Raw genomic sequence first — 20,332 nt, 5'->3', positions numbered from 1 at the left:
CCCCCCCCCCCCCGGCCGCCCCGGGATGTACGGACGCTCCGCCGCCGTCCCATCTCCTCGCGGCGTCTCTGCGGGGCGGCCCCGGCTCCCTCCGCCATGGGGGCCGCGGCCCTCCGAGCCCTTCCTTGGGCTCTATTGCTGTTGCTGGGCCCGCTGCTTCCCGGCCAAGGTTTACAGGCCAACGCCACGCGTGTTTCCGGGGAGCAACCGTGGGGAGAACTCGGGGGTATCACCGCCGCCCCCCCCGCCACGGCCCAGGAGGTTCACCCGCTGAACAAACAGCATCACAACCACTCGAGCGATGGGCATTCCAAACCCCGCAAAGCTTTCCCCGTGCTGGGCATCGATTATTCGCACGTCCGCATCCCCTTCGAGATCTCGCTCTGGATCCTGCTGGCCTGCCTGATGAAGATGGGTAGGGGCTGGGGGCTGGGGGGGGAGGGGAGATGGGGGGTGGTGTGGGGAGAGCAGCGGGGTGGGAGACCCCCGGGAGGGACCCTTAGGGTGTGCATGGAGTGGGTGCTGTCAGCATCTCGGCTGCACCCCCCGAGCCCCCCGCTGTGACCCCTGAGACCCCTGATTGATAGCAGCCCTGTGAGCACCCCATCGGGATTGCCTGAGAGCCGTAGCTGCAACCCCACTGTGACCCTCCGAGCGCCCCATTGTGACCGAGTGCCCCACTGCAACCCCTTGAGAACCCAATTGCAACCCCATTGGAACCCCCGTGCGACCCCCTGAGCATCCCACTTACAAACCCTGAGCACCCCAATGCAGCTTCCCAGGTTCCCCAATGCAGCCCCACAACCACCCCGTTGAGACCCCCAAGCGCCCCACCTGCACCCCCGTCCTCTTGGGGCAGCCCCCCGGTGCATCCCCGTGCTGATCCCCCGCACACCCCATACAGACCCCCCCTCCATCCCATGGCAGCAGTGGGCATCCCTTTCTCTCCCCACGACCTTGTGTTTGCCGCAGGCCTGGCAGCGGGCGCAGTGCCCCCCAACCCCACAGATGGTTCCAATGCCATCTAACAGCAGAGTCTCCCTGCACCCTGACTGGGGGCAACGTTTTAGTTTTGCTTTCTCCGCCGTGAGGAGGAAGCTTTGTTCGGTGCTTTGTTTCCTTTCCAAACCACGCCGTGCCTTTTGTAACCTTGCAGAAATCCTTTCCAACTGCTCCGTGCTCCCCTTCCCTCCTACCCCTGCCTGCAGCAAAACCACCGGGCAGCGCAGCGGGGCTGGGGGTGACAGCTCAGGGCTGTGGGGCACAAAGCGGCCGTGGTTGCCTGAGTGTTTTCCAAGCTTTGATAGTAGGGAAATCACCCCAGAGCGGGATGCAGTGCAGCAGCCCCAACTGAAGGCAGTGCCCAGCTCCAAGGGTTTCTCTGCGCTGTTACCTTCTCCGGGCTGGGAGAGGGTGAAGGGGGGGGGGGGAGCAGCTCTGGATCCCCATGGTTTTTGCACCTCAATTCCCATTGGGTTTAACAGCAGTGTGGAGTGCTGTGACTTAATGGGAACGGTGCTTTGTGTGCTGAGTGCTCCAAACCCTGCTGCTCGGGCACAGGAGCCCCCCATGGGCACGCCATGCCCAAACTGCCCTGCTGTACCCCACCCCGCTCCATGGGCACTGCCCGGTCAAACCCCATTTTCTGCATGCTTTATTTACAAGGAAAAGCATTCCAGCCCCAGCAGCTCAATGCATGTGGAAAGGCATAGAGCAGCACAACCAAGCAGGAGGTGCAGCTCCATCCTTCGTGGCTTAAGGTGCGTAAAGAGGAGCCGCACACCAGGAAATGCAGCCTTCAGATCCCCAAACCACGCGGCTTCTGCTCAGCGCTGGGGGCTGTGGCACTGCGCTGGCTGTCATCCTGCTCGGAACGGAATGAGTGATGAAATCCGGAGTGTCTGTGCGGAAGCTGAAGGAGAAAGGAGGGGCCAAAAGCAGGGCGGCACGCAGGCTGTGAGCAACGCCGCAGCGTGGAGCCCGGCGGCTCGGGGAGCTCTTTGCCTTTGTGCAGCTGGGAAGTTGTTCCTGGTTGTGAGCTTGAGCCCGGTTCTTTTGCATTGAAAGCGTTATGCAAGGCTGTGATGGAGGGGTGAGATCCGGGAGGAGCCGCTTTGCAACTTTGCAAGGGTTCTTGTAGGGACAACGTCTCCCCTGGGGATGCTGAGGGAGCCCAGCCATCCCTTGGCATGCCTGCACATCCAGCAGGGATTTGCAAGCAGCTCCCTCAAAGAGGGGAATGAACACGGGGTGGGCTGGGAATTAACAGCGTGGCTTTAATTGCATCTTGGTGCCTCCTGTTGTCCATCTCTCCCAGCTACCCCAGCACTGCAGGAGCTTCCTGCAAAACCATTGCAGTGTGCCCCCCCGTGAACTGGGCTGGCAATGGGGCTCAGTGCAGGGGCATCCCAGAGGTTTGTGCTTCTTTTTGCTGTGGGCTGTGGGGCGTTCCTTTCCTTCCTGGGGGCACAGCACTGATGTGTGACCCACGTGTGTCCCACAGGCCTGTGCTGCTTCTGCTTCCCCTCATCCCACGCGGAAGGGGAGGCTGCTGCTGAGCACCCAGTGGTATTTTAAGGCTGTGTAGGAGAAAGAGGGGGGTGAGGGACAGACGCAGCAGTGCCGTTCCAGCTCCCCCAGCTACAGGACTGTGGCTGTGCTGGTGGAGGTGGAGCAGCATCAGCTGGAGCTGCTGGGAGCAGTGCAGCCAGACTTTGTCCCAGAACCGTCACAGTGCAATTTGGATTCAGTTATGGATATTTTTCCATTGCCAGGGGGAAGGGAAGGAAGGAGCCAGCAGTGTGCCTGCAGGCTGCAGTGCGGTCCCTTTGCTGGCGTGCTGTGGGCTGAGGCTGGTGGTCAGAGCTGTGCTGCTCAGCTCCCAGCTGTGTGCTGCCAACCTTGGGGAGGAATCAGGCTCAGCTCCATCTCCAGAGCACCCCTCAGGCTCTGCCTTTCGGAACCACAAAGCACAGAGGTGCTGCTCCCATCCTGTATGAGGACTGAGGTCTGATGGATCCCAGCCCTGCTGCATCCCAGAGCTGCACGTCCCCTCAGCCCCACTTCAGGGAGCAGCCATGCTGCTGTGCCTTGCAGTGCAAACGGCTTCTGGGGATGTTATTTCCTGCAGAGTGCTGTGGGGTCCCTGCTTGGCCCTGAGCTGTGCCATCCTTTTGCTCATTGCTGCGTGCGAGACGTGAATTCGGAGCCCAGTGCAGCGCTCAGGTTCTGCTTGGAGCCTGAAGTAATTACTGAGTCATTGCTCCAATGTCTCTTCCCAGCTTTGCAGAGCTCGTTCTGTCCCTGTGTCTGAGGTCCCTGTGCCTCCCTGCAGCCACCACTGGCCCTATGCAGGAAAATATCAGCATATACTGCGTATCAGCGTGGTGCAAAGCAATGCAGGCAGCGCATCCCTGCAGGGCAGAGAGGTGCACACTGCAGGGCGGCACGGGGCTGCTGTGGGGACACTGCTGCTGTCTGAGGAGCAGTGGGATGGAGGGATTCCCCAGGGGTGGGAGCCGGGAGGAGCAGATCAGAGCTGCAGGTTGGGCTGCAGGTTGGGCTGCGTGCCCTCGCGATGCGCTGCTTCCATTGCCAAAGGATCATTTTTAGAGGCTGACAGCTGCTGTCTGACAGCCAGAGCTGGGTGCTAGAAAGCCTGAGCGCTTCCCAAATGCCGCCCCCTCTGGTTTTTCACGTAGGTGGGGGGGTGAGGTTTTGCTGGGGGTGCAAATGGTGGCACCTGGGGATGCTGCTGGGACAGCGATGCCACCTGCAGGGCTTGGGGAGGAGGCAGCGAGGAAGCAGCCAGGTGTGTTTCCCCAAAACCTGCATCACCGTGCTGGAAATGGTGTGAGCACAGCAGGGTGGGAGAGCTGCAGGGCCTGAGTTCTGTGCCCTGAGTCCGTGGGGCTCTTTGATGTGGGATTCCCACCTCCTTCAGGCTGCAGATATGGGGTGAGATCACCCCCAAGCACAGCACACGTTCCCTTTGGTGTCAGCTGGTGGCTGTTCTGTTGTCGGGAATAACAGGAAAGGATTTGGAAGCACTGATGCAGCTGGTGCCACAGAAGTGTAAAATTGTCGTGCTAATTAATTGAAACAGCCCCTGATTAATGCAGACTCACTGTGTTCCCACTGCCTTATGGGGGAAGGATCCAAATGCTGTGCTTTGCCTTCACCCTCTGCTTTGCTGGCTCAGGAAGCCATGGCAGTTAATTCTTCTTACTCTGCCTGTTGCTGAAAGCTGAGCAAGAAACCACCCAAAACTTGAGGGGAAGAAAGCTCTTCATCTGCAAGACAGAGCCAGGCATTGCATGGAACTGCTTCAGGGGCTGCCCTGGGTGCTGGGGCTGCGCTGCTCTCAGAGCATCCTTCTGTGTGCTGCTCTGCAGGCAGAGCTGTGGGTGCTGAGAGAGGAAACGTGAAGGAAAGCAATGATGAATTGCTGCAGCTGCCTTGTAAACATTTGAGTTCTTTTTTTTCCCCAAGGCTTAATTTGTTCAAATGAAAGCTGAAATCCATCAGGAACGCACTGCCAAAGCTCTGAGCATCCGCACACAGCACCTATCGCTGCTGGTCAGGGCTGCTGTGGCTCCGCAGTCTCAGCTGCAAAGTGCAGCAATGGAGCTGAGAGTTGAGGAGTTTCTTTGGCCACGTGTTGGAGCTGCGTGCTGCTCGAGGCAGTGATTGCCATCTGTGCTGGGTGAGGTCTCACTCATCCCTCTGACTTCCCTTTGGTTTTCCGGCATCTGTGTATTAACGGAGAGGTGGAAATCTCATCACTTTGTGTTCTGCTCTTTCCTCAGGGCAGAGGAGCACACGTGTGCTTCTGCTTGGGAGCAAGGACGTGAAATGCAGGCCTTTGGTGGCACACACGCATGGCTGCATGTTGGATCGCTGCTGCGGTGGGAATGGATCAGCTTTGCCCATTCCTGCTTTGCTTGCAGGGCTCCGTCCCCATGGGGATGGGTTTGGTGGGGACAGCGGTGACCAAAGGCTCAGCACACGGCTGGGGGAGATCCCAGAGCAGAAGGTCGAAGAGTGCAAAGTAGTTGTGATCAGAAGGGGACGGGTGCATCTCCATGGGCCGCACAGTTGCAGTGCAATTGGCCCTGGGGGCATCTCCTGAGTTCCATGTAGTGGGTGGTGGTGGCAGGGAAGCAAATCCCCTCTCTCTGCTGAGCCTGCAGGAGGCACCTTTGCAGAAGCAGGCTGGGCTCCCTTTGCACCTTTACAGCTGGCTTCTTCCAGTGCTTAGGAATCACAGCGTGCTGGATGTGTGGGGCAGGGCAGGAGGGAAGGAGGGCAGGTGGGAAGGAAAGAAAGGCAGATCATAAGGAAGGATGGAAGGTGGGAAGGAAGGAGGGCAGCTCAGAAGGAAGGAGGGCAGATGGGAAGGAAAGGAACGCAGCTCATAAGGAAGGAGGGCAGGTGGGAAGGAAGGGGAGGGCAGGTTGGCAGGAGAAGGCAGGTCAGAAGGAAGGCAGCTCCTCGCCCTGGCGCTGCCGGCACTGAGGGCAGAGCGCTGTGCCTCTGGCTGTGCCGTGCCTCAGTTTCCCTGGGGAGCTCCTGTCAGGAAGCACTGATGCAGGCTGACTCTCCCAGCTCATTGCTGTCGTGTGCTGCAAATTACATCGCTTTGTTTCGGCCGCCGAAGCCCGGTAGTAATCAGGGCAATATTGTGGCCGCATCCTCCCTGCGATCGCAGAGGACACCAGCAGGTTATTTCCTGAAAGGCTTTTGTTTGTCTTTCCTGCCCGTGTTCCTGCGAGGAAATCTGCCCTTCCTGAGGAAGGCAATTGGCATGGAGGGCTTTGCCCGTGGTGCTCACCTTGGGCTGCCCTGGAGTTCACTCCTGAGGCTCCGAGGGCTCCAGGAGCCATTTGTTCAAGGCTGCAATGCGTGCAGCAGTGTGGTTTTAGGCATCTCCTGCCCTGGAGCAATGCGGTGCCTTCGTGAAGGTTTGGCTTTGTCCCACAAATACAACACAGTGCAGATGGGGCGATGGCTGGGATGGGATCTGAGGGCTCTTTTCCAACCTTGGAGGTGATGCACTGCTCTCCCAACCCAGCGGTTTGTGCCATCCGTGTGCATCACAGCAGCTGCAGAACTGTGGGCAAAGAACATTCCTGCTTAGCTCCCAGCCCTGTTCCGTGGAGCTGGAGCCGTTTTTGGAGCCCTTCTTCTAAGAAAGCCATCTTAAAAAGTTCAAGTGCTGCTGGTGGAACTTTCCTGATGCAAAGGTTCCCAGCAGTGCTGTGTGAGGCACTGCGTGGAGCTGCTGCAAAGCCACCCTGCAGTCGTGCTGATCACAGCCGCAATCCAGGAGTGGCTCTGGAATGTGCCAGGAGAGGAATGTGGTCATTGGGTCAACGGGTTCGCAGTTCCTGGAGTTATTGGGGCTTTCCAGCAGCAAGCTTGGCACGTGATGCATTTACAGCATCCCAACCCCTTCCTTGGCCCCTCGCTCCAGCTCTGTACAGCAGCCCAGCCCTGCTGCTTGGGGTCCCCATGTTTTCCTCCCTGCAGGCAACTCTGGAGCAGTGGGGTGCTGCTCCAGGGCTCCGTGGGGTTCTCCTTTCGAGGAGCTGCACTGGGGGATGTGGGTCAGCAGGGAGATGCTGCTAGGTGGGCAGTTGGGCTGGATGATCTCAGAGGTCTCTTCCGACCTCGGTGATTCTGCGATTCATAGCCATTAGATCTTCCTTGCAATCTGCTTTCCTTACAGAGTGTCCTTGGCTTTTCTGCTGGTTTGGAGGAGCGTTATCTAAACGTAGGGCTGGAAATTGGGAGCTGTGGAGCTGCTCGCACGCTGTTCACTGGGGGACACGGGCAAGTGCATTTAATGCCCTTTGTTTCTTCATTCCTCTTTACAGCCAGGAGGAAATTAATACCGGCTCTGTAAAAGACTCCCAGTTGATCTGTTAATTTCTTGTGAGTGCTTTGGAGATAAAACCAAGGGACGAGCCTTTTGCTGCATCGCCTCTCCCTGCTCTCCAAAGAACTCACTCCTGCCTGCGGGTTGCCACGCTGGTGCTTTGCTGCAGGGATGCTTTTGGCTGGTACAGTGGTACAGTTCCCCCTGCACTGCCCGTGTGCTGCAGCGGTGCTCAGCTGGGGCATGGCTGGAGGGTGATGGGGACTCTCCTGTCCCCTCCTGGAGGCCAGCTCTGCCCCGTGCTGCCTTCTTTGAGCACTGTGTGCAGCTCGGGCATCAAATCCCACGCACAGTGGTTGGGCTGAGCCGTGTGGAAGCATGCTGAGTGATGCAGCAGGAGCAGCGTTGGGTTCCTCCTTGCTGCAGGACTCCTGCATGGCTGTGGTTTGCAGCTCAGCGCAGTGGGGCACAGCATTTCATTTCAGCTCATCCTGGTTAATTAGCCAAGGGGAAGTGCTTGGGTTGAGCAGGTTTTAATTGGGATGAGGGCACCCTGAGTTTTCCAGCAGGAAATTCTCCTGGGCTCCAGAGCCTGCGGACGTGGGGAGGCTCAACCGCGGATCCATGCACCTCGTTATGGCTGTTCTGTGCTTTGCATCAGCTTGTTTGTCAGCACAGAGCAGCCCTGGCAGGCTGACATGCCCGCTGCCTGCAGATGATTCACAGCTCTCCAGTGTGCCAGGGACCGTTGCATCCTCCTCCTGTTTTGCAGCACTGCAGCAGCGCTGTTGGGGTCCGAGGGCAGCGGTGTTCGCTTGGCAGCGCTGCAGTGCTGCATCCTCACTGCTGCAGGGCTCTGTGCACAGAGAATGGAGCTTTGCCCAAGGCAGAGGAGGAGATGGAGCCACAACGATTTGCTCCAGATCAGACAAAGAGTTGTGCTCGAACCTCGTTATTTTCTCACTGCTAATTAGGAAGAAAAGCCAAGGAATGGGAACATAGTTAATTGATGCTGCTTTTGGTGACACGGGGCTCTGCACGGAGCAGGGCAGCATCCGTGTGCACCAGCACAGCCCCAGCTCCTTGGTGCCAGCCCTGCCAGTCCCATGGCTGTCAATAGCCATTAAGACCCGTTGCTATTTGCCAGAGATACAGCCCTTATTATTTTCCAGAGCTGATTTCCCAATCCTATTGCCCTCAAACGGAGCCCAGTCGTTGTTCCCCCCGCACTGAATCAACCCTTGTTCCCCTTCCCTGCCCCTCATGCTGCAAACAAGTGAATGGAGGGCGGTTTGGATAGGAGAGCTGTGGCTGCCTGGCACAGCCCTGTGCACCCAGCCCTGTGTGAGAAGGTGACCGACCCCAGGCTGCTGCTGTGCAGGAGATAAGAACAGTGCTGATAGCTCTGGGACGGCCCCAGTGAGCCCAAACCTGAAAGGTACAGAGCAACAAGCAGACAGTGCCAGGTACGGCTCAGCCCAACCTCTTTCCCTCACCACCTCTGCTCACTGCAGCCCTGTGCAGCACAGCATTTCTTGCTCTGAGGTGCAGGTTTTGAGGTCACCGGAGAGGGAATGCTGAGCAGCACCCTGGGCAGCTGGAGAGCTGTCCCAGCCCCACTTCTGTCCCTCTTTTCCCCCAGCAGAACCCATCCAGCTCCATTCCCCACGCCCAGCAGTGCCCCATTGCTGAGGCTGTGCTGTTTGGTGCTCTGTCTGTGGCACCCAGAAGGGTTCATGTGGCTTTCAGAGGGGCCCTGCTGGTGCTGAGCCGCATGTGCTCCCTACAGCCTGCACTCTCTGCAGTGTCCTTCAGAAGGGCAGCCCTGCAGGGCAGACATGAGGGCTCAGCTCCTTCCAAACACGGGTGATTTTTAGGTGTTGGGGGGTTCTGTGGCTCCAACTCGAGCACAGCCCCAGGGGTTGGAGCAGAGAAGTGCATAAAGGCTTCACTGCTTTTTCTTTCACCGTAAATGCTCTTGGAAAGTATTTGATTAAAATGTTATTAAAACGTTCATTTCGTGCTGCTCTGGGAGAGGTCTTTACATCTACCAAGTGCTGCCAGAGCGATGACTAAGCTGACCTTGGGTCCCATGCTGGAGAGCTGCACTGCAGCGCCGGGGCGATGGGAGGGGGAGAAGTCTGGATGGATGGGATGGGGATGGCAGCACCCCAAGGGCACGCAGTGCCCGTGGCCTCAGGAGATTTCCAAATGGCTGGGAGCAGCATGGGGCAATAGATCTCCTCTTTGAGCTGCATCCCTCCCTGTTCCATCCCTCTGTCCTCGAATCCTGTCCCTCTGTATCCTTCCCATCTGCAGCTTGGGTAGAAGGCAGCTCAGGTACGGCACGTTTGGGGTCAGGAGGCAGAGAAGGAGCACTGGGATGGAGCTCACATGGCTCACACGGCACCCAGCCCGTCTGACAGCGCTGTAACCCAGCTGTAGCTGAGGAAGGCCAGAACAGTGTGCAGGTTGGAGCCTGTCCAGGGTGGTTGGGTTGGGAGTAAATGTTTACATGGCCCCGCACGCATCAGCATTGAGGGCCTGGGAAAGGGCAGACAGGTCCTGATTGTCAGCACACGGGTGGACCTCCAGGGGCTCTCACCTGTGGCAGCTCATGGTTTGCCATCACCTCTCTGTGCCTGGGGACCCCCGGAGGCTCACCGTGACGGGGCTGAGCTTGTCGGCCTCTTTGAGCATCCGCAGCCTCTGAGCAGCAGCAAGGGGAAGGCTCCCTGCACCAGCAGCTCTGCAGGGCAGGAGTTGTGTTCTTGCCCTGCGCTGGCTGTGCTGGGATTGAAGCAGCCCCATGCAAATGTTTTGAGACCAAAACGAAGACACCCAGTGCTGAGGAGCCACAAGGCAAATTCCTCAGCAGTGCAGGCCATGCCTCACGACAGCCCCAAATCTCCACGATGTGATTTCACCCCCTTTGGAGCTTGAGCTGCACTTGACCTTGGCTAGCATGAAGGCTGCAGAGCCGGTCCCACTGCCCTGCCCTGCCCCAAACCTCAGCCTGCACTGCAGCCCCATGCTCACCATGCAGTCAGGCTGAACCCATTAGCTTGCACATTTCCTTGTTTGCTCTCAGGGTTGGTGTTTACCCAACCATTCTTGCTCTGGATGCACACAATGTTTGATAGCAGATGAGCTGCCTCCACGGAATCAAAGGCATGATTAACATGCAGCCTGTGTGAGTGAGTGTATTTTTAGGGACCTAAAGCACCAAATTCACATCAGTGCACGAATGTTCCAGTTCGATGGGATCCCCGGGGCCCGTGGGGAAGAAGTGAGAGATGCTTAATTGTCAGCATTTGTGTTTTATTCATGATGGGATGTGCTCAGAGACTGAGCACCGGTGAGCTGCAGGCTTCGTGCTGCTTGTGTAGCTTTCCATCTGATTGTGGCCAGGGCTGGCTTATGCTGAGGTGTGCCCTGAGTGCCATTTGCAATGAGCTGTGCTAGGGGAAGGGATTATCCTGCACCGTGCTGCTGCAGCTCATATGTGTGGCACCTGCAGAGATGGTGGGATCACGGAGCACCTCCTGATGGGGACGGGCTGAGAGCCCTGGGGCTGTTCCTGCAGAAAGAAAAGACCTGAGCAGCACTGACTGATCTGTGAGTTGGGAGTGAGGAGGATGGGGCTGGGCTCTGCCAGTGGTACAGAGGATGCTCTCCTGCATGATGTGCTGTAGGGAACCTGCTCTGGGGGGCTGCTCCTCTGCCATCCCCAGGCTTTGCTCTGGCAGCGCTGCTGCAACAAAGCCAGCACAGGAAGCAGGCTCCTTACCCCTCATCACAGCACCTGAGACCTTCCAGAACCACCAGAGCCCTGTGAGGCCATGCCAGACCCATCCAGGCTGTGAGGATCCCTGCAGAGAAGCAGTCGAAGCTCTGCTCCATCCTCGGATCCAGCAGCTGACTCACTGCTGGGCACAGGGGGAGGCATTTTGCTTTCCAGACATGTTTGTGCTGCACCAGAGGAGGGAGGGACGAGCTGGCAGTGTGGTGGTGCAGAGCCGCCCGCGTCGCCGCCGAGGGTTTGAGTCCACACCGTGCAGATGGCGCGGCCAGAAGGAATGATGGAACACGGTGTCAGCGGTGCCTGATGGGAAACTCATCCCTTTGCCAGGGAACAAATGTGCCTCGCTTCAAAGTCATCGTTATAAATCATGGGAGACGATCCAGGGGAGCCCTCCCTGCCTCTGCAGCCTTCTGGCAGGGATGGGGTGTAAGGGGTTGCACGGACCTGGGGGCTGCAGTGACCCCAAGGCATCCTAAGGGATGGGACACTGCCATCGGGCACAGCATGAGCCCCCTGTGGGTCTGATGGGAGGTAAATGCAGCACCTGCAAGTGAGTAACTCTGTTGGGAAGAGCTGGAGCCAGCAGCAGCTTGTGTGAGCACTGCGCATGCTGCCAGCACTGGCACGGGGCTGGGGGTCCAGTGAGCCCCCCCTCATTGGCCTGGGCTCCGTGCTGCAGGGACGAGCAGTGGTACTGTATGTCAGCCCGGCTACCAGTTTCCACTTCACAGCTTGGGAGCACGGGGGAGAAAGGGGAACTGAGGCAAGCAGAAGGTTCTAAAGACGGCAGGGAGGGCTGGGAGCGGTGCCTCGCTCCCGCATCCTCCGTTCCCATAGCCAACGTGTGCTCTGCTCTCTCCTCTCCAGGCTTCCACGTCATGTCCTCAGTGTCCAAAGTGGTTCCCGAGAGCTGCCTGCTCATCGTGGTGGGCCTTCTGGTCGGCGGGCTCATCAAAGCAGTGGGCGAAAAGCCCCCCATCCTCAAATCAGACATCTTCTTCCTCTTCCTTCTCCCTCCCATCATTTTGGACGCTGGCTATTTCCTCCCCTTGCGACAGTTCACGGAGAACCTGGGCACCATCCTCATCTTCGCCGTGGTGGGGACGCTCTGGAATGCTTTTTTCCTGGGGGGGCTGATGTACGCCGTGTGTCAGATCGGGGGCAGCGGCCTCAACCACATCGGCCTGCTGGCCAACCTGCTCTTCGGCAGCATCATCTCGGCCGTGGACCCGGTGGCCGTGCTGGCTGTCTTTGAGGAGATCCACATCAACGAGCTGCTGCACATCCTGGTCTTTGGGGAGTCCCTGCTGAACGACGCCGTCACGGTGGTGAGCGGAGGTGTTGGGCTTTGCTTTGGGGTGGCACCGGGGCTGCTTCCATCCGTCTGTGGGGCGCTGCTGGTGCAGGCTGGGCGGTGCGGGCTGCAGGGCTGTGCTGCTGTGCTTGCTGCTGAACTTCTGCAGGTGCAGAGCTAAATATAGCAGCTGAAAACACTGCAGAGGTGCTTTGAGGTGATGCGCTTCACTTGACGGGTTGGGAAGGCCAGGAGCGTGCGCTCAGAGCTCTGCTGCATCTCAGGGAGGATTGTGGAGCTTTGCTGGCTCACGCTGCCCTCCAGCCTCTTCCCACAGGGATGGGGGATGCTGCTTTCCGGCCCCCGTGCTGAGGTCCTGCTGCTCACCCAGCAAAAGCAATGAGGGGCACAGAGGATCCGTGCTGTTTCCAAAGGACGGCTTTGTCCAGGTGCTGGCATGGCTGTCATCCTCCTCCCTGCAGTGCTGACCTCCACATTTACTCCCAGCCCGCTGCTTTTTCCTGGCTCTGCTCCCACGCCCCATCTGCTCTGCTCAGCATGCTGCAGAGGGTGAGGAGGAACGTGTTGTCCCAGGCTTTTCCCAGGAGCTTTTCTCCCTTTTTGCCCTGGGCTGTGCTCCCATCCCTAAGGAATACTTTTGCCTTCTGCTCTCACATCTGTCCCAGCCCGGGCCCCAGGAACCAGCTCTGGCATGCTGAGCCTGGCACCCTGCTCCAAGTACCCTGCAGGATGCTCAGAAGCCAGACTCCCCTTCCTGCTTTAAAATCTCTCCAATGAACACATCCAGAAGTGCGAGATGCAGCCCAGGGTGAGGTCCTTGCAAGGCTGCCCCGTCAGCTACAAAACAGCGTGAAGATTTGGGTTGTGCTCTGTGCTGAGCAGGGGCAGCTGTTGGCTTTTCTCCCCACGTGGCTGTTGGGTGTCCTGGTTTATCCATTGGAAGTGGGAACGATCTCTTGCTGGCTCATCCTTACCTGGAGCCCTGCAGGGATGGCAGCTGGGACTGTAGTGGAGAATAGAGCTGTCCTGGATGTGCGTCCAGCTGTGTGACAGCAAAGCGCCGCCAGCTTTTTCTGCTGGCTGAAGCACAGGATGCAGCTCTGTGTGACACGGCCAGGCTCCCTTGGGTGTCTGCATGCATCCCTGCTCTGCTCTCCTAAGGATGCTCCCTAAGCAGAGCTCTGAGGTGAGGGGATCTCTTACCAGCGGGGCAGGTTGAAACCCCCTCTCCCTTCTCATTCCCAGGTCCTCTACCACCTTTTTGAGGAGTTTGCCAACTTTGAGCAAGTGACCATTATCGATATCATCCTTGGCTTCCTCAGCTTCTTCGTGGTGTCTCTGGGCGGCGTCTTCGTGGGCGTCATTTATGGGCTGATTGCTGCCTTCACGTCCCGCTTCACCTCCAACATCCGCGTCATTGAGCCCCTCTTCGTCTTCCTCTACAGCTACATGGCCTACCTCTCTGCTGAGCTCTTCCACCTCTCCGGCATCATGGCGTGAGTTGGGGGCGGGTGGGATGAGGTGCCCTCCTATCCCAGGACCCCACTTTTGGGGGATTTGCTCTCTGTAGCAGTCCCAGCATGGCCAGTGCTTGCCTGATGAGGGCCAGGGCTGTGGTGGGCACCAAGGCAGCGGGGAGAGGCTCTCACTTGGGCTGTCCCACAGATCCCAAACCGCTGACGGCCCGTTTCCCACTCCTCCAGGCACGTGGTGGCAGGCAGGGCCTGCTGAGCGCTCACAATGCGTTGGGTTTGTGCTGCCTGCTTCCAATGCTGCCCAACGAGGGGGAAGGAAAACCCTTATCTTGCCTTCCCTGGATTTCTGGCATCTCACAAGCCTCGTGCTGCAGGGCCATGGCTTGGGGCTGCCCCCACGGCTGCTGAGTGCCCCCACCTTGCCCCTAGGCTCATCGCCTCCGGCGTAGTCATGCGGCCCTACGTGGAAGCCAACATCTCCCACAAGTCCCACACCACCATCAAGTATTTCCTCAAGATGTGGAGCAGCGTGAGCGAGACCCTCATCTTCATCTTCCTGGGTGTCTCCACCGTGGCTGGCCAGCACTACTGGAACTGGACCTTCGTCATCAGCACGCTGCTCTTCTGCCTCATCGCGAGGGTTTTAGGTGAGCTCTTGATGTGCTGGCAGTCCCTAGGGCTGCTCCTGGGTTGTGGGCTCCTCTCAGGGCTACTGGGTCCCAGTTTGCCTTGCTGGGAAGACTGGAGTTGACTGGGTAGCACTGCTCCACAGCGGGCATTGGACTTCGCTTCTGGTTGGCTTTTATGGGAAGATGGGGGTGAGGCCACGTTTGTGCTGGGAGGGGGGTTGGGATGAGCGTGCACCCAAGGAGGAGCATATCCCTCATGTTAAAGGCTGCAGCACTGCTCTGGGCTCTGGGGGGATTTCTTCAGGTCTGGGGGCTCCCTTCACCATTTCTGTGCACTCCCCAGGCGTCCTGGTCCTCACCTGGTTCATCAACAAGTTCCGAATCGTGAAGCTGACACCAAAGGATCAGTTCATCATTGCTTATGGGGGCCTGCGGGGAGCCATCGCCTTCTCCCTCTGTTACCTCCTCGACTACGAGCACTTTAACATGAGGGACATGTTCCTCACTGCCATCATCACCGTCATCTTCTTCACTGTCTTCGTGCAGGTCGGTGGCAAGTGGGTCCAGAGGGGCAGAGAGCCTCGCAGGGGTGTGGAAATGATGAAAGCAAGGAGCTGCCACTCATAGAATCATTAAATCGTGGGAGGGCTGAGGTTGGAGGTGACCTTAAAGCCCACCCAGCCTCAACCCCACTCCCTGGGCTGGTTGCTGGTTGCTTTCCAGCCCACGGTCTGACCCTCCTGCCCCACTCCCCAGGGCATGACCATCCGGCCCCTGGTGGATCTGCTGGCCGTGAAGAAGAAGCAGGAGACGAAGCGCTCCATCAACGAGGAGATCCACACGCAGGTAACGCCGCGTTCCCGGCCCTTGGCACGCGCCCCTTCGCTGCCTTAGCCCTCTTCTTTCTCTGCTTCTGCCACCTCCACCGCTGCGCCCAGGCGGGTGCACGGAGCGGGAGCTGCCCCTAAATGGTGCCCAAGGTAAGGGGGGACGGAGCGAGGGCTCTCCCCTTCTGTGTCTTCTGATGCCCGCTCCGACCCACGCCTCCCCTCTCTGCCTGAGCTGCGTAGGACCGCCCGCCCTCCCGTGGCCCCCAGGACCCACAGCCCCGATGTCACAACCTGCTGAGTGCCGTCACCCCGTGTCAGTGTGGGGGATGGGGAGGAGAGGCGGCAGCAGCCCCCCAGCTGCCCGTGCCCTGCGCCTTCTCTTGCAGTTCCTGGATCACCTTCTGACGGGGATCGAGGATATCTGCGGTCACTACGGGCATCACCACTGGAAAGACAAGTGAGGAGGGTGGTTGGGTGGGACCTGTGGGTGAGATGGGGTTGAGTTACCGACTGGCAATCCAGGGCTGGGGTTTTCCTTAGGCTGTGGAAGCCACGTGGGCTCCCCCCAGTGAATCACAGTGCTGGGCTGAGTGTGAATGAGGTGTGGGGCTGCACTGCTTTGCCACGCTGCGTGCAGAGGGGGGGCGTTCCTGTAGGGTGCCCCATAGCTGTGAGCCGTGGGGTCTGCCTGGCTCCGGAGGGGGTCCCAGCCTGTGCCTGGGGGAGATGATCTGCAGGGGGCTGGGTGTGCTGGGCCGGGGGCAGATGTGATGTATTACCTCTCCTTCTTTCCCCACGTTGTCGGGAAGGCTGAATCGCTTCAACAAGAAGTATGTGAAGAAGTGCCTGATAGCAGGAGAGCGCTCCAAGGAGCCGCAGCTCATCGCTTTCTATCACAAGATGGAGATGAAGCAGGCAATCGAGCTGGTGGAGAGTGGGGGCTTGGGCAAGATCCCCTCCACCATCTCTGCTGTCTCCATCCAGTGAGTTCCCAGCCACCCTGTGCTGCCTGTTAGTGGCCGTGGGGCGAGCAGCCCTTCAGCCCTGCCGTGTGCTGTGGCACCGTGACTCTGAGTGCTGTCTGTCCGTGCAGGAACATCAGCCCCAAAACCCTCCCTGAGGAACGCGTCATCCCGACCCTGTCCAAGGACAAGGAGGAGGAAATCCGGAAAATCCTCCGCAGCAACCTGCAGAAAACCAGGCAGAGGGTGAGGTGCTGTGCCCCTGCTGTGCCCTCGCCCCACTGCAGCTGTGCCAGCTGTGCCCCTCTGCCCATCCTGAGCTCGGCCCCATGTGTTCCCAGTCTCTGTTCCCTCCCCAAGAGACGCTGGGATGTGCTGAGGGGAGGCTGGCTTGTTGGCTGAGCCTTTCTCCTGGTGGGTGAGATGAGACATCCCATGGGATGAACCACAAGGGAATGGACGTGCTGTGCCCACGGGCGGCTGTTTCATCCCATCTCCAAAGGTGACGGTGCCAGGACCTCCCTTTCCCTTCCCATTTTTCACCATCTCCTTTTCTTGGGTGTTTTCACAGCTGCGGTCCTACAACCGGCACACGCTGGTGGCTGACCCCTATGAGGAAGCCTGGAACCAAATGCTCCTGAGGAGGCAGAAAATCCGGCAAGCTGATCTCCAGGTCAGGGGGATGCTGGTGAGGGACGGGGCGGGCATGGAGGTGGATGGGGCTTCCAGCCTGGGAAAGGCACCGCTGTCCTGCGTGGGGTTCCACCATAGCTGTCCCTGCCCTCTGGTCATTGCAGCATGGAGGCAGATGCAGAGCGAGTCCTTGCAGCGTGGCTGGGAGGATACATTTACCCTCTGCATCGCACTGCTGCCTCTTGCTCATCCCTGAGACTCAGGATCAATTCCCCACTTCCCCGGGGGCCATTTTGGCTGCAGGCAGTCCCTCATGCTGCTTTCCCTGTGTTCTGGTTGCAGAATGCCTACCTGACAGTGCCAGCTAACAAGATTGATTCTCCCACCATGTCCCGGGCTCGCATCGGCTCAGGTAGGGTGGGGTGGAGCTGGGGGGACACGCAGGTGTTGGTGTCATGCTGAGCATCACTGGGTGTGTGGGCACTCAGGGGTTGTGCTGTCCTGTATCCCTGTGCTGTCCTCTGTCCCCCGTGTTGTCCCGTGTCCCTTCTGCTGTCCCATGTTCCCTCTGCTATCCTATGTCCCTTCTGTTGTTCTGTGTCCTCTGCTGTCCCGCATCCCCTCTCCTCTGCCCTGTGCATCCTTGGGGACGGCAGCTAGGCGGCAGGAGAGGAACCCGAGCAGCAGCAGCTCAGCGTTGCTGCTTGCCGAAGCAGTGTTTGCTCAGCAGAGGGCAGCTTCGCCCCTCTCAATCCGTGCCAGCAGAGCTGGGCTGGCCGGTGCCTTCCAAACGGGATGCGCAGATCAGAAAAAGGCCTCCGAAGTCAGAGTGAGCCCGGGGGTGCAGACCCCAAAGACCTGCGGTGCATTAGCCGGGGGTTCCCGGGTCCCCCTTTCCTGCTGCACTCCCCAGGCCGACCCGATTTACCCACAGCTGCGTTCTGCCTGACTCCTCTCTGCTCCCCCCAGACCCACTGGCCTACGAACCCAAGCCGGACTCGGAGAACCTCCCCATCATCACCATCGACCCGGCCTCCCCGCAGTCCCCGGAGTCGGTGGAGCTGCCCAACGAGGTGCCCAAGGGCTGCGGTGGCCTGCCGCCCTCCCCTGAGGAGGACGAGGAGGGGTTGGTGATGCGGCCCAAGGAGCCTTCCTCCCCTGGCACCGACGACGTCTTCACCCCGGGGACCAGCGACAGCCCCAGCAGCCAGAGGATGCTGCGGTGTCTGAGCGACCCGGGGCCGCGGCAGGAGCCGGAGGAGGGGGAACCCTTCATCCCCAAGGGGCAATAATGCGGGGCTGCCGCTTCCTTCCTCTGGTTTCTCTCTCTCTTTGTTTTCTTTCTTTGCTCCCCCACACTTTCGGGTTCCTCTATCACTACACGCCGGGTTTGGGAAGGGGGGACCATCCTTGATGGATGGGAGCTGCGGGGGCAGCTCTGTCCTGCGAGCCGTGGACCGGCTGAGGAGCGGGACGGAGCCCTGGGTGGGGGGCACCTGGCCCTGGGCTGAGGACGCTCCCTGGGCTCCAGGACTGGCAGCACGGGGCTGTGCTGGAGGTGACCCCAACCCACAGTGAGCCCGTGGGGCGGCGTTGGGCTGTGGCTGCAGAACTGGGGGCACCCGGCTTCGCCTCTCCCTTTGCTTGCTGCATCTGCACCCCCTGAGCCCAAGGGTGCAGCGCACGGAGGTGAGGGCCGGGCTCTGCATCTCCCCCTCCACGGCTGCGTTCCCCACAGGGCCACCCAGCCCAGCGCTGCGCTCACACCGGGTCTTGCTCAATAAACATCCTACAGCCATGCGGGGCTCCCCGCTCCCCTCGCGCCCTGCACAACCCGGGCCTCTCTGTCCCTCCTGGATGCCGAGCGCCCCCAGCCCCATGCATGTCCCCTCCTTCGACCCCACGTGGGGGTGGAAGCAGCGCTGCTCCTTAACCAAAGACAGCCCCGGGTTCGGCGCAGCACGCAGATTGTATTTCCCGTGCGCCGTCCCGCCGGCGTGCATCGTGCCCTGCTTCCAGGAGGGAGAGAGAAGCAGCGACAATTCTCTTGTATAGAAAGGAAAAGGAAAAAACCAAAACCAACAACAGAAGCGCCACATGTGTAAAGAGATTCTTTTTTTTTTTTTTTTTTTTTTTTTTTTTTTTCATGACTGTTCTAATAAATTAATGTTAATTTGTCGTGTCGTTTGGGGTTTTTTTTTGCACGGGCCACCCACGCTCCTCCTGTGTCTCAAGGGCTGCGTTGTTGGCGCTCGCATCCCAAACCTGTTCCCAGGTTGCTGCCCTGCTCTGGGTGCAGGAGGTGACAATGGGGGGGGTTGTCATTTGTGTTGCCAGTGTTGCTCCTGTTTTATTTTTTGAACAACTGGGAGAAGGAGAAGGGAAACGTGTGGCGTTGTGCTGTGGATGTGTCACCCACCCGGTCAGGCTGGTCCCTGCCTGAGCTGTGCTTCGTGCAGGAGTGAGGGGGAATGCTCCAGGCCGCGATGGTGGAAAGCCTGCATGGCTATGGGGACACCAGCATGACCATGGGGACACCAGCTATGGGGACACCACCACGGCCATAGGAACACAGCGCAGCTATGGGGCCACCAGTACAGCCACAGGAACACCAGCACAGCTATAGGGACACCACCATGGCCATGGGGATACCAGTACAGCTGTGGGGACACCAGAACTGCCATGGGGACACCAGCGTGGCTGCACAGACACCAACATGGACAACATCGTGGACACCAACACAGCCATGGGGACACCAACACAACAACGGGGATCCCACCATGGCCAAGGGGGCCATCGTGCAGGGCGAGGCATGAGGGCGTCCTCTGCTCCCCCCTGGGTGCCGTGAGCCAAAGGTGAGCTCACAACAAATTGCCCTTTACCTGGATGGACGTCGGGGACGATTTCTCCACCCCCCACAGCTCTTGGGGTTGCGCCAGGCCTGAGCCCAAACCCCACGGCCTGCAGGGCGCACGCACCCACCCACCCGCAGGGAAGAAGCCTCCCGGGGAGCAGAGCCCCTCTCTTCAAAGCAGCCGTCGTCGCCAGAGCTGCAAATTAAAGCTCTGATTCAACGAGGCCATGACTCACACGTTTGCCATCCCATAAGCTCCTAATGGCTGGCCGTTGCTCATCTGCTTCAAATACCTGAAGCTCCCAGTCCATCCGCCCCCCCCCCCCCCCCATGCCCTCAGGATGGGTTCAGCCCCCTGCGCATCCCAAAGCTTTGGATGCTGTGGGTGCTCAGGGACACCAGCAGTGCCAGCCCAGCCTGGCAGCACCGACCCCCAGCACGGAGTGGGACGGCCCTGGGTGGTGAGACGAGCATCCACGTGCAGGGCAGCATCACGTGCAGCCACCCTCACGGCTTCAGTCATCACCCGAACACCACAAGTCTCCAAACGGAGGCATTTCCAGGATATTCTTGTGTCTGTCTTAATGGGTGAGTAACTTCTTCTAATGAGGGAGGACTAATGATCCCTCCAGGGATGGGCTGGCACTGCTGAGCAACCGCCAAAGTGCACGAGGCCATGGATGGAGCCCAGGGAGCGTCCTCATGTCCCTTGTACCCTTACTGCCATGCCATGTTCCCACATCCCCTGTGCCTCCACCCAGTGCAGCCATTCTGCCAGCACTAAGGCAAGGACAGAGATAGGACAGCAATGGGGCAGCAGTGGGATGGCAGTGGGGCAGCAATGGGGTGGCAGTGGGGCAGCAATGGGGCAGCAATGGGGCAGCAATGGAATGGCAATGTGACAGTGATGGGATAGCAATGGGACGACAGTGGGATGGCAGTAGGGCAG

The 20,332-nt window shown here is 59.2% G+C and overlaps 2 protein-coding genes across 2 annotated transcripts; both read left to right on the top strand.

Annotated features, from left to right (window-relative positions):
• Nucleotides 1-38: 38 nt before the first annotated feature.
• On the top strand, nucleotides 39-18,620 carry SLC9A1 (solute carrier family 9 member A1). Its single transcript, XM_042834622.1, has 12 exons — nucleotides 39-415; nucleotides 11,553-12,013; nucleotides 13,246-13,496; nucleotides 13,905-14,122; nucleotides 14,448-14,650; nucleotides 14,861-14,950; nucleotides 15,321-15,391; nucleotides 15,744-15,917; nucleotides 16,028-16,142; nucleotides 16,468-16,569; nucleotides 16,872-16,941; nucleotides 17,499-18,620. The coding sequence occupies exons 1-12, from the start codon at nucleotides 97-99 to the stop codon at nucleotides 17,819-17,821; spliced, it is 2,397 nt and encodes a 798-aa protein (XP_042690556.1). The 5' UTR covers nucleotides 39-96; the 3' UTR covers nucleotides 17,822-18,620.
• Nucleotides 493-5,352, top strand: LOC122168937. Its single transcript, XM_042834623.1, has 2 exons — nucleotides 493-4,705; nucleotides 4,809-5,352. The coding sequence occupies exon 1, from the start codon at nucleotides 1,009-1,011 to the stop codon at nucleotides 2,062-2,064; it is 1,056 nt and encodes a 351-aa protein (XP_042690557.1). The 5' UTR covers nucleotides 493-1,008; the 3' UTR covers nucleotides 2,065-4,705; nucleotides 4,809-5,352.
• Nucleotides 18,621-20,332: the final 1,712 nt, after the last annotated feature.

Source organism: Centrocercus urophasianus, unplaced genomic scaffold (genome assembly GCF_019232065.1).
Source record: "Centrocercus urophasianus isolate 14NV4802_14NV808 unplaced genomic scaffold, USGS_Curo_1.0 seq_48, whole genome shotgun sequence".
NCBI classification, from domain to species: Eukaryota; Metazoa; Chordata; class Aves; order Galliformes; family Phasianidae; genus Centrocercus; species Centrocercus urophasianus.
The sequence above is the reverse complement of the archived record's forward strand: the minus strand, read 5'-3'. Positions and strand labels throughout refer to the sequence as shown.